The 14,296-nt window shown below is 31.3% G+C and overlaps 1 protein-coding gene across 8 annotated transcripts in view; it reads right to left on the reverse strand.

Moving 5' to 3' along the window:
• CSMD3 (CUB and Sushi multiple domains 3) overlaps nucleotides 1-14,296 on the reverse strand; it is a 1,408,207-nt gene that overhangs the window by 112,113 nt on the left and 1,281,798 nt on the right. For all 8 annotated transcript variants that reach the window (XM_037802758.1, XM_037802757.1, XM_037802756.1 and 5 more), the window contains 5 exons: nucleotides 13,218-13,334; nucleotides 10,018-10,227; nucleotides 6,670-6,858; nucleotides 5,852-6,029; nucleotides 4,844-4,989 (listed from right to left, as the gene is read on the reverse strand). In XM_037802758.1, coding sequence (XP_037658686.1) covers nucleotides 4,844-4,989; nucleotides 5,852-6,029; nucleotides 6,670-6,858; nucleotides 10,018-10,227; nucleotides 13,218-13,334 — 840 coding nt within the window. The remainder of the gene's footprint in view (nucleotides 1-4,843; nucleotides 4,990-5,851; nucleotides 6,030-6,669; nucleotides 6,859-10,017; nucleotides 10,228-13,217; nucleotides 13,335-14,296) is intronic.

Raw genomic sequence — 14,296 nt, forward strand, 5'->3', positions numbered from 1 at the left:
ACAGATGTGACAGAGAAATTCTCTGCCATGAGTAATGGGTCAATAAGAAGTCACTCTTGGTATTTCCCTAGAGATGTAAAAAAGTAGTTCAGTAAATGGAGCTATTGGGAAATCTCCTGAATTATCATGGTAAAATTCCAATATCTGTTATATGAATTGACTGCCCTAAATGGATAATGTATTTAAATATCTTAAAATGATATTTTCTGTTCTGTCCTAAATCTGATTATATAATAGTCTCCAGGTTACTTTGGTGGCATAAATCAGACTCCAATAAAATGTATCATCTCTTGGCACAGTGACCATAGCACATTTGTGAAACTACAAGCTAAAGAACACGCTGAATTGTGATAAACCTATCGATGAACTGTTATTAGATTTTAGGTCCTGAGGAAGAGAAATACTATGAAGTTTGATGTTCAAAGTTGTAATTATGAGGGGTATTTTCTAGAAAACAAAATGATCAATCACCTTGCCAAAAGTAAAAATCATGATGGCTGAACTTTTAAAGAAAAATTAAGCTTACATACAATAAATATAATATAAATATGAAATAATACCAGCTTAGGACATTGCCAGGCACTTGGTAAATACTCAATAAATTTTGCTTATTATTGTTTTTGCTATTGTTATTTTCATTATTTGAGAAAAGGACATTTTTTGAAATCAAGCAGCCCTTTTTTGTATTCCAGCTAGCACTTCTGTTTATTAGTTCTCTGGCTCTGTGCAGGCTACCTAATTTTTTTTTTCAGTTCTTTCATTATTAAAATGGGGATAATAACACTTACTTTTCAGTTATTATGAAGATCAGCTATATTACATGGAAAGCACCTATCACAGTACCCAGCATATTAAGTTTTCAGTAAATGGTAGTTATTGCTATTATAGTGATTATATAAAGTCACTGTCTGCCAAAACATGCAGTTAAAATGTATTCTGTGTAATTTACTTTTAGGGGATCATTGATTGGGAATGAATATTGTTATTATTTATTATAGGCCAATTCCATCTTGACTCTATAGTACATATCAAAAAACTTGGCTCTTATTTTAGGGAATTGCAATTATGGCTACACAGAGGGAGATAAAAACATTTCCCCAGTAATAAAAAGAGGAAAAGAGTTGTGATAGCTGTGACAAAGTGCCTCAACATTTATGCCTGTCCTATTTTTTTCACTGCACAGAACTTTCACTTTGCAAAGCTTTTTATGAATGTTATTTTTGATGATAAAAGCCTTTATGAAGGTGATGTTTTATAAAAGTCAGGTGGTTGGCTGGATAGATATCATAAAGGAAGTCAGGTTAGAGGAAAAAAAAAGTGTTTTTTTTTCTTTAAAACTATATTAATAAATAACCTAGATGATTAATGTAACCTAAAGAAAATATCAAAAGACTGACTTATCAAATTCATAAAATAAATGCCCAAAGTCTTAAGAAAATCACCTATAACTTACAGAACAGAGCATAACAGGAGCTAATAAATCAATGAAATAATTTAAATAAAAGTAAGAAAATAAAAAATGTCTTGTTTATTATTACATTTAAAAGAAGAACCAATTGTTTAACACTAGCTTATTTTTATTTTTATCCTGACAGTTTGAAGTATCCCTTGACCCTGCTAGAGCTCTAGCTTAAAAACGAGGGAGGAGAAGGGAGTTGGGGCCAGAACTTCCAGACCCCGTATGCCAAGCTATATGCCACGTTAGGATGCTTGGCCTTTAGCACAAAAGCAAAAAAGAAGCCACGGGGAGGTTTTAAGTACAGTGATAATGAGAAAAAATTTGCATTTTATATGGATTATTACCAGCATGGGGAGAACAAAGTGAGGGGAAATAAAAATGAAAAATAGTAGCTAGCATTTTTAGTGCTGTTCACATTCCAGGTACTTTTCAAAAAAAAGAAAGAAAAAAAAAGAAGATATCAGACATTACTCATTCTATGATTTCAGATGAAATGAACCCAACCCCTCTTGGGGGCAGCCATACTCAAAAATGTAATCAACTAAAAATTACATATAAACATCATTAAAATGTTTTAAAAAGTTACCATTAATATAGTTCTAATCAATTCAAACAACCCTTTCAAGAATCTAAACACATGCTTCCCGCTGTTAAGACTAAAATACAATCAATAATAAATGAATAAAAAGAAATAAAAAGAAAAGATGTGATTTTTGTCCTTAAAAAGCATTCACTATTATGAAACTCATAAGGCTCACAAAACAATAGGACAAACTGTAATTAAGTTCTCAAGAGTTTAGTAAAACAGTAAGTGCAATTATACAGGAAATGGTAATGATCACCGTTACGTGCAAATTATCAACAAATGAAGGACATGGGACTTAAGATAAGGAAACTTAAAGAACTGAGGATGTATAAATAATCAAGAATAATTAGGGAAGAGGTGAAGGTATGATTTAAGAATGGAAGTTAGGGGAGACAGAAAACCAACTTGATTGGAGTCAGAGTGGGAACTGGGAGTAAGATTTAGTGAACCAGACTAAAGGGTACCTTTAAAGTGTACTTAATGTAGGTTTCATGCATTCTGGAGAAGGTGAGTCAGGATGAAAAAAATGCTTTATGAATATTACCTTACTAGGGCTACTGGATTTTAGGGTATCAGTCAATTTTAACATGAATGCAGGCTGTAACCCCAAATTTCAAGGTTATTTTAAAGTTTGGATAGAATTCCTAAGGATGTTGACTCAAATGTAGGCTTCACTACACTCTAGCAATTGTGCCTTATTATCAAACTTCAAATATGAACATAAATGAAAGCAAATGCCCTGTTAAAAAATCTGAAATGTGAGATGAGATGCGGTAAGGAAACTAACATTTACTGAACATCCACTTCCTGCAAGGCACTATGCTCACTGATTATTATCCACTGTCTCCCATTCTCATAACATCTTTGCAAAGTAATGCACATAATAACAACAAAGATAGCACTCGTTTGGGTTGAACTATATGAAATTGCCAATATTCAGCATTTTTTGTTCAACAATTTCATATGGTTTAATATAATCTATGCCAGTGATTGGAGAAATTTCCATACATACAGTATCTCATTTTATCCTCTCAGCAATCCTACCAGGTTGATTTACAGCTGAGGAAAGTGGAGACCAAAGGGCAACTTGTCTAAAGTCAACTTAAGAACATAGAGCTAAACTATTATTTGGTGTGCCTTATTCTTAAGCTAATTCTCTTTCTATGATATATGACTCAAAACCCAAATAAAAAAATCAGGCAAAGGGTATTTTAGAATGAGAATATGTATTCTCATTCTCATATCACCTCACTGTATGTGTATAAACATACATTCTGTCATCCATATATTTCCTATATGAATACACACACACTGATATCCATTTCTTTGTCAATATTTTCCTTTTGCAGTATCTCCTAAATTTTACAAAAAAATTTATGCTACCTATAAGATTATCTTATGAGCATTTATAGTCCATCAATGAATAATCCCTTGATTATCATTTTTTCAGGCAAGACACAAAATAAAAAATAAAAATTTAGACAGAGATCCATGAAGAAATAAAAAATACATGATACAATCCAGCAACGAATTCAACTTCTTTTATTTAAAAAATTATTTAATTTATTGGTTCTTGAGTTATGATCATGGATCAAAATAACAATGCTATTGCTGCAAACTTATGTCAGCATCAATGATCAATTCAGTAGTTAGAGGCATATGAGTTATTTAAAAAATATATGCAGCCTGAATAAAAGTATAGTCCACCTGCCTACCTCACTTTCTAATTGGCTGTGCTGGAGTACATATGCCACTCTGGTGGTTGAGGGTCACTACAGGAGCCATTGACTACGTGTCTATACTCAATCTCAATGTGCTTTAAATGTCTGTAAGCATAATCATATTTGGTTTATCATATTTTTCATGGATTGTAAACTTTGCTATGAAACATTTCATTATTTTTTGTGTTAAAAAAGATGAAAAGCATTAAATGGTACATTCATGTAATGGACAATGTGCATGTTCATCTTTAAAATTTTTCATACAGTTTTCACAAATTTAGTTTGGTAGATTATTGATCTTGTAAAATACTCTCAGAATTGGTCTGACAAAGTTATATGTGTTTTTAATGGGTCTGTGGTCACAGCAGACAAAATGATATAATAATTAAAAATAAAAATTTCCTGTTTATTAATAGAATAGAGTCCATTTGGGATAAAAGAAGGAGGAAATTAAAAAAATAAAAGCTCTCTATAAAACCCTCTGAATGTCCTTTCTAAAAGTTAATGCTATGAAGACAGGACCCAGAGCAATTCTATACAAAGAAATAAGACTGAGATTTCATAAATCATTCCACTGAAGTGAAAGCTATGAACTTAATGACCTGAATAGTAACTTAAGACTATAGGATTCTAGAATACATACAGTTTTGAAATACGGGTATAAATGAATGAGTGATATGATACACAGTATAAAGATATTGGATGCTAATTTCAGAAAGCGTCACAGGAGGTATTACAGATTGAAAAATCTACTGATGTCTCAAAATTACATGCAATAAGATATGAACAGCTGGTTCTCTTTTATAGGTTTCCATGTGAAAAGAAAAGGATTATTTTCTGCTGGGTAATTACCAACTGATTTATTTCCTATTTGCACTTGCTCACATTTTAATGCCTCTAAATGTTTAGGAGACGCTATCCTTTGCAAATAAATGTATTTGAAATGCTGAAGTTTGATGACAAAAAGGTATCAAATTTTAGTACCTTTTCAATCATTTGTTAAAATATATTACATTCATTTTTTCTGTATAATTTAAACAGAACCCAGTGAAACAGAAACTCTTAGATAATACCAACCGTGATAACTGAGCACAAAAAAGCCACTTGTTGTGAAATCACTGTGGAATTTGATTAAAATCTGATTTGAAGTGCTATAGACGGATTCCAATGCAGTATTGCCACTAAATTGACCAATCTGAGGTGAATTTTGGTCTGGCCCATCCCTTTTAGAGAGAAAGAGAGAGACGTTTTTTTTTATATAGAATTTTACATCAAGTTTAATGAAAGTAGGACATATGAGATGATAAAGACGTAGTAGATGAAATTATATTGGCATATATTGAATGTTTGTTTAGGTGAAAACATATTTTAAATTATTAAGTATAAATATAGATCACATTTTTACCTAAATGAAATATACCCATTTCAGTTGTAATCAGTTACACTGTCTTTGGTTTCCTAACCACAACATAGTTCTCCTAAATGCTTGAAGTTTGCCCCCTCATTTATTTTCTTCAGCAACAATCTTGGGAATCATAAGACTATTAAAGTCAGAAGGAATCTTAGACATCATACATTAGTTCTAGTAACCAATTGTCAGTAATTAATAAAAAAAATTTTCTTCATAAAGTATTTTTAAATAAAGATGTTCCAATTAGCACAATAATAATACACTTATTTCATAACAAATTATTAGGACAGAAATTAAATTATGATATAAAATAATTATGCTTTCAGTATAGGCTCTTAAATTTCATAGGTTTTTATGAATAGAGAACATTCTTACCCTAAACTTACTCTTAGTTCCCTGTTTGCAGATTAATTTAATAACATCTTTAAAATGTTTCACCCATTGAGTTTTTTGTTCTACAATTTTTAGCTACTTCGTGTGGCAAATAAGCCAAAACTTATTTCTCTTGTTTGCCTCATTCTACAAAACATATACTGTCACCCCCAGTTACTCACATTGATTCAAATATCAGATGGCAATTTGTAACAGAGGATTGTAATATAGTTTCACTCCTTCCTACCTTGTTCCACTGTTACATATAGTTGAATCAATCAATAACAATGGTCCTGGCTTACCATACAGTAATGAAATCATAGATTGGTTCTGTTTGTAGGACAGTAAAATTGATGTAGATGCCATTCCCAGGGGGTACTCTTACGAGCCAAAAACAGTCTTGAAAGTTTGGATATTCATCAGGATATCCAGGAGAATAAATAGTGCCATTCATTGCAGTTATATTCCCACCACAAAGAGCTAGAGAAAAGACGCAAAACAAAAATGTTAAAAATAATAACTATAGAGAAAGAAGCAAAAACTTCATACCTCATGAGCAGTATAATATTCAAGTATGTGTTGTGTTTTTACCTCAGTTGATGGATACAAAATTAAGTTGGCTACTATGCAAAAAATATAGTCAATTTCTATTTATTTTTCCATATGAGGTATGTTATATAGTTGTAACTATCCTTAGATTAGTAAATTACGTTAAGCCTTCTATTTTATTCAAAAACTTTATCAATGCATACACTGTTCAACTTTTATTTTCTCAAATAATGTGTAAGTGATTCAAGTCCTTTTTATTTAAAAAGTTTTCTAAAGAACAGGAATTCGAATTCAGTAGCAGAATCTGGGTTATTGATTTATATAAGGATGATTATTAAATACATATGCATGCACCCACATAGATACACACACACACAGGAAAAGCCCTGAGGTGTTAATCAACTTTATTTTTACTTCCAATGGGGAAGGTTAAGCTCTCTATCAATTATGAAAATGATCTGAAGTTTTGGATCTGGGTACTAACTGAAAGACAGACAGTTTGGAAAGACAACAAAGAGTTCTAAAACATTAAATACAGTTGACAAAAGAAAGCTTCCAGTTAGAAACTTACCTTCACATCTTGGAAGTGGATGATTCCAGTTACGACTGACTCCATGAAGGCAAGTTAAAGCTGAATTTCCAATTAATGTATATCCAGGGAAACATTCAAATGAAATGGTTTGACCCACAGTAAAATCATTGCCAATCACAAAACCATTTCGAAATGGGCGTGGATCAGGGCAACTTTGCAACTGGTATGCTTGAAAAGTAAAAAAAGAGACATTTTTCTTCTCTGAATTTCAAAAGACCACAGATGGGTACTATTTGCAACTTGCAAAATCAATGCTGTGTTGCTTGTAATTGGCTATAAACAGTAGTTCAGTTTTATGATAAATGATGCCAATAACTGCATAATATGAATTTCTTCTCGTGTCTACTATTTTTATATGTAAGAAGTTAATAAAATTCATAAAAATGCAGTTTCCTTGCCCAATTCATGCAATCTATCTAGATTATAAGATTTAATGAAAATGTAAACCTACATTACAGCCACAATTTTAATTAAACATATTCTGATTTGCTTACATAGATTGTGATTGCTTCCTTGTTACACTGCATGACATCAATACAACAACAACAAAACAACAACAGTGAAAACCAAAAACATATGTAGACACCTAATTCTGAGGCTTTATGAACTTTTTTACCAAATTTTTTTTTCTCAGAAGAAGCAAGCCATGGTATCCCTGTTTAGTTTCTCCAAGTTATTTACTAATATAAAAGATTGGGAAACAAATGTCCTTCCAATTGAAAATAGATTCTGTACTTCAAATATTATAGTATTTTTAGCACTGCAGTGCAAATGCCTGTTTATTTGTTCAGGATGCCTTTGTTCTACATTTTTCATGAGACTGAAGTTCCTGTTTATTTGTTTATCACTGTATGTCCAAATATGACCCACTGCTTGTCACATGGTAAGTGCTCAATAAACACTGCTGAATAAATTCTGAATATATGAACATGTGCATATTTATGGATTATAAATATTTGGAACATTATAATTAAGCAGCTCCCAACTATATTCTAGTCAATAAAATCTAAATTGCTAGCAACCAGAGACATTTTTACCAATGACAATTAAAAATCTATATTCCCTAAATCAAAAAAATGCATATATATTTGAAATTGAAAAGTCTTATGCATTTTATTAGACTGTAAGTCCAATTTTTCCGACTAGAGATTGCAGAATTAATCATCAAACTCTCAGTTTGTCTTCTTTATTTGAATTAGTTTTCCACTCAAAAATATAAAATCCAAAAGAGTTCTCATTCCAATTCAAGAATTCAAGACAATCATAATGTATCATTTTATTCCTAGGAATTGTAAAATATTGTACAATTAAATAAGCCTTTTCAGTTTGTGATCATTTTAAAAGACAATTTTGAAAGCTGGAAAGGACAAATCTATGATCCTGTGATAATTTGTACAATGTTTTACCTTTCTATGACCTTCACTTTAATAAGGAAGTGCAGAGTATTGATATTAAATGCTCAGGAGAAAAATTTCCTTAATAATATCATATGTAATACAGGACTTAACAAATCTGACAATGTTGGCAGCATACCATTAATTTTGAAAACCAGAACATCAGTAAGAGTTATGTAATTGTAGATTATGCCTCTTTCCAAAATTTACAAAGTTCTTAAAAGCGAAACACAAAAATCAATTAAAAAAATGATACTGACTCTGTGAATCTGTATTGATTAACCTACTTGCTATCAATGCCTTTAGTACAGTTATCTAAATGCAGTGAAAGAAGAGGTAATTTTAAAACAAACTATACATAGTCATCATTGTAATACATTATGGCTTCTGTAAATAATACAAAAATTATGTCAGAGTATTAACATAATTTTATACACTATGTTCTCTATCATGTCAATCATAAATCATTGTTCAAGGACATAGCAACTGAAATTTGAAAAAAACAGGGTTAATAAAGTTCAAAAACTAGTTTTATATCATCCAAATAAGCACATTATTTTTGGAGGCAAATGTTAAGTGAGGGTAGGAAAAAAGATGAAGCCAGGTAAAGTGAGTAACAAAATATTTGGCATAATGCTTTGTATGCTTGCTAGAGATGGACCACAGATCTGGCTCTGAACCTTCTGGCAGCAAAGAATACAGAAACCCAATCAGTAGCCCACTTGTGTCTGAAATAACCCACTCCTTGGGAGCATTGCTAATTCTCTACTAAGAGGTGGTAGAAATGACTCTGAGTTTATGCAAAAGATTATGTGTAATGTGGTCTTCTTAAATTGTGTTCAAGTATAATACAGATTGTAATTATTTTAGATTCATATAACTTGATGTTTACAATGTCTATTTTACCTACTTTCAAGTTCCTGTTAGGTGTATACTTTTATTTAGCACATATTTATTGTGCTCTTGCTGCTCCAGGCACTGGAAATACATCAGTGAACAATAAAGACTCCTGCTGTCATGGAGCTCACATCCAAATATCACACTCTCATGAAGTTCTTCAATAGTTAGAGTGGAGTTGTAAGCAAGTTTTAAATTACTTTGATTAAAAATTGCAGTCATTGTATCTATGCTGTTTGCATAAAATATCAGCATGACATTAAAATGTAAGATATAAGGTATATAATAACAATATATAAAATATACTGATCAATTGTAGTGATATGCATTATGGTACATATTTTACATGCATATTTTACAAGCATTTTTAAAATATAAAGTTCAAAATGACCTATCCAGTTGGTACTACTGTTAACTTTTACGCAGGTGAGGAAATGGAGTCAGACCCCCAGGACACATTAGACTGAACAGCATTTGAGCCAAGGTCTACTTAAGTCCAAATTCTGTGGTAAAACTCTGTGGTAAAATTCCTGCTCAAAGTCACACAGCAATTTTATATTAGAGATAAGTCTAACACAATATGATTTTTAAAGTATTTATTCTCATGGAGACAAAATGAGATCAAGAGATCAAGGGATATCATATTATTCTATTATTATAAAGTAAAAGAAAATAATTTTACATATAATATAACATGTGAATACTACAAAATATCTTTCCAACATATCTGAAATAAAAGCAAAGATAAATCTTTGATACTAGCTTGCTTTGCTTAATTGCCTTACCTTGTTTAATTTGATTATATATTAAGACAAACTCAATCTTTTATTCATGGAGATAATTTTCTAAGGTTTCAGAAACCACCTAGTTGTCTACAAATTACTTTTAAAAAAATCTTCCTAATTGAAGCATGTCTTGGTGAAAGTTTCTTTCTCTTTCTAAAAACATTATATAGAAAATACTTACAGTTAGGTAAAGATTTCTAATAGCTGATTTGGGGTTTAAAAAAGCTTTCACTTTTAATTATTCCTCTTACCTTGGAAAACAATGTGAAATCCTTGTTTGTTTTGTGAATAGTCACTGTGAAAATATAAGCTGGTTTCATGGGTTGTGCTAAATAGGGAAGTCGGCATTTGAGGACCACTAAGTCGGCCAATAACAGTACTAATTTCTGAGGATCCACTTCTTACTTCCAAATAATCATGTATTGTCTCTGTAGAAAAATTTACAAACTGGAGATGCACTCCTAAAGAAGAAAGAACAAACAAAACATTTTTCCCCAAATTAAACATACATATACATACACACACACACACACCACACACACACACACACACACACAGAAATTCACATTCAGTGTTTCCATTTAGGTCAGGAGGTATATTCTCAAGACCTGGGCCATGGGTTTGCTGTCTGCACAGGACAATTTACATTGCTATGGTTCAAAGTAACAGAATACTACTCTCAAATGCTCACTATTTGTTACAAGCAAAAATCTGTTTCATTTTATCATGTCACTGTAGCAAAACTGATCAAGAAAGTGATTTTGCTACACTTTAAAACCAATTAAGTATTGAACAATTTTTAATGGCTAAAAAGTCATTCAGTAATTTTTATTATGCAAAAGTCCAGTTTGGGGCCACAGAAGGATTGCAAAATTTTAAATATATTAACATAATCAGATGCTACCACTGCATTAGATGTTATTAATGTGTAAGGGATAAATTAACTACTTCAAAATATCATTTATGGGTATTTAATTTACAGGTGTGTCCTTTTAGTAGTTTGCTTCTCAGAAGAAATGTTGAATTTTATGTAATAGCCTCAATAAATAAGGCGATCACTGTTTTATATGGTCATATTGCAATATAGTTTTAATATCTTGATAAACAGAACTAAAATATGAGAGAGTGAAGTATTTCTGGGATTGAAAAAAGTAAAAGGCTAATTAAAAGATGTTTGCCTAGTTCAGTTAATATTCAATTCTAGTTAATTTGACATTTTTCTTTCTACCACCATTCTCCAAATTATTAATAGTAAAAACTGTCATTTACTGAGGGTTTTTTTTCCAGGCACAGTTTTAAGTGCTTATATTTGTTAACTTATTTAATTCTAACAATTACTTATAAGAATGAACAAGCTGAAGCACAGAAAATCTAAACAATCTGCCACATATACACAGCAAGCTAACAGAGCTGAAATTCAAACCTGGGTACTCTTATTCCCAAGCTTTTGCTCTTTCTATACCAGGGCTCCCAGTAAAGTCACACTTTGTTACTGGATGATAAAAAAGAGTTCCATGGAAAAGTCAATTTGGCAAATATTGAAATGATGCTTTGGAAAATTAAGCAAGTTTCCGCACAGTCAGATGAACTTCTAGGAACCTTGAACATGCTAATTTATGAGGCATCAGGATGTACATTTTCTAAAATTTTTCCCTTGAACTACTTTTCCACAAGCTATCTTGTTAATAACTGATTCACAGATGCTTAAGGAAATCTGTTTTAAGTTTTGAGATGTATTCACTTTTCTTTAAAAAAATTATAAATTACTTGTTCAAAAATATTAGACATAGTATTTGATTTCACCAAAAGTCAAAACAGTGGGGTTCTTTAAATGCGTTCAAACCAGAAACAGTCTCTCACATTTTCATCTCTAAATTAGAGATGTATATTTTACTTTTTATTTTTTAACAAACTTACTTTTTAAAATGAAGAAAGTATTGGTAACTGGTATTTGAAGTTTTGCTGAATTTTATGTTGTAATTATAATATCAAATATTGAAAATATTTTTAATAATTTATTTTAAAATAATTCATTTAGCTCTGAAAGCCCTCTTAGTGTAGAAGACACATAAGAATAGCCACACTGATTCAAATCCATGATTCATTTATGTCAGTATTCTCTTTCTGTCAACGAACACAGAATTCAACAACTTCAAATTAGGGTTTCCACATTATAGCCAGAATGTTCCTGATTGAGAATTTCCCCAGAATCCTTCTCTTGTTGGCTTCTCGTTCACTCCCAAACCTCAGACTAGTCACACACAGTGTTCAGCCTTTTTTAGCTCTCTCATCTGCATTTTTCCCTGTGTCACTCTGTTTACCCAGAATATTTTTCCTGCTCCCCAGAGATTGATCTCCTTTAAAGAGCTTCCTCTGTCAAGACTTCTCTGCATTTCTTGGGCTAGACTGGATGTCCCCACTAAGCACAATCCTGAGGTCCCTTAGTTTACTTTACTGTAATAACATTTTTAACTATCTGTCCCCTCCTCTGGATTTTCTCTAGAAAAGGTACAAAATCTCTTTTTACTGTCCATTTTATCATGAGCAGTTAGCACAGTGCTAGGAATATAAGATACTCTAAGTAAAGATTTGTCAAAATGATGAGTTATCTGTTAATTTATGTAAAATATTGAAAGATGTATTAATATTCTGAGTCTATCAATGCTTTTGGGTAATGAGAAGCCTAGATTCAGTCCTTGATAAGTGATATAATACAGAATTTCTTAACTGCCCTAAAGCCACCTGGGTTTCAAGGAGTGTCTCTGCTCATATTAGTCTTCTCTGATTTAATGAAAAAGTCTATCTTAAACCTAGTACTTCTATTTATGCATTTTCAGATGTAGGGGATCTGAAGAAGGTATAAGAGAATATTTTAATGATATATATGGGTGAGGAAGGATTTATTAATTATAATATATAATTTAATATATTCATAACACTGGAAATTACTATTAGAATTGAAAAGGTATTATAAGGACATTTAAACTTAGCAATGGAAAATTTGTAGCACATTTCAAGCATAAACTCTGATTAATTACAAATTTAGATGAATTCAATGGGTTACTAGAAAATAATTTTTCTATGTACTACTTGGTTAGAACAATAAGAAAAGATTTACAAATGGAAATTATGCATAAAAATTACACTGAATTTGTCATTGCTACATAAAGCTGAATTAGGCTACATCCATAACTACTGACTGAAAAATAACAGAATATATATCTATGTAAGTATAATGTCCCAGATTCTTTCAAATTATTCAAGTATTCCTGGTACAAATGTATTTGGCTTAAGCAGTAATTAGTCAACTTTCACTCCTCAATTTACATAATTGTATGTACTCATAAACTAAACTGATCATTTTATACATTCTTTTTAGACATTGATATTTCTTTTCAAAAATGTGTTAATGAATATTGGAAGCTCTTTCACATGTCTTTAATATACATACCAAAGCCTATGGGCAGCTTTATTGTCCACGTGCAATCTAAACTGCTGGGGTAGTTTCCAGGATATCCAGGACTGAGGATCACTCCACTGAAATCTGACATAGCACCACCACACTGAGCTGCAAAATAATAGAGTTCCTACATAAACCAGAGTAATAGCATCATTTAAAGGATTAAAAGCATTCTGAAATCATTTCAAGTTTTAATCAAATTTCAGAGTAAAAGTTGTTAGATATAAATTTTAATACTGTCAACTCTCATTCACCATACACTAGTAACAAAAGATAATCATTTGACAATGTATTTAAAAAATAACATAAAGGATAACATACTTCCTTCCTCAGGAAGAAGTACAAACTAAATCAATTACGGCACAGCAAGGAGCAGCTCATATACAGTGAATACAATTGAACAAAGTGGGCGTGATGTGACCTTTTCCACAGCGGGCAGTTTATTTCTCTTCCCTAAATACTTCTAGTATGTTTTGAATCATTGCAAAGATGATACAATTTAGAATAAAATCAGGCCAACAGCATCAGTTCACACTATGTACCATATTAAAGAGGGAAACATTTTCACAATCTGTCCTCTTTTTCCTCTTTTTGTGAGAAGGCTAAATGTAGAATTTTTAGACAAATATTGATGTCTGTTCATAATCTGTGAATCCCATGGCCTCACTTTATCCTAATAGGAATCTATACAAAGAACAAGGAAGTACAAAAGAAGAAAAAAAAGGGCAACCAAGTTTGAGAATTTTGGTAGTATTTATAACTGTGTTTAATTTGGTACTTATACTGGCTTACTAATGATAAGTGGAACAGAAATTGCAAGAACAAATAACCCAAATTTTATTTGTAGATGATTAGATAGAACTACTTACCATGCATTAAAGAGCAATTGCATTTTAGAAGCCAATTCTTTCCTTCAAATGCACATTTTTATGATTTCATCATACCAGGACTATAAATGCATGTCTGTTAATTGTGAGTTACAGAATCAAATTTCATGACTTCCCATCAATTTCAGAAGTTATCTGTGTAAAACACTTATTACAATTTCACTTATTTATTTCTTGCTAAGA

This window comes from Choloepus didactylus, chromosome 14 (assembly GCF_015220235.1).
Source record: "Choloepus didactylus isolate mChoDid1 chromosome 14, mChoDid1.pri, whole genome shotgun sequence".
Taxonomy (NCBI): Eukaryota; Metazoa; Chordata; class Mammalia; order Pilosa; family Megalonychidae; genus Choloepus; species Choloepus didactylus.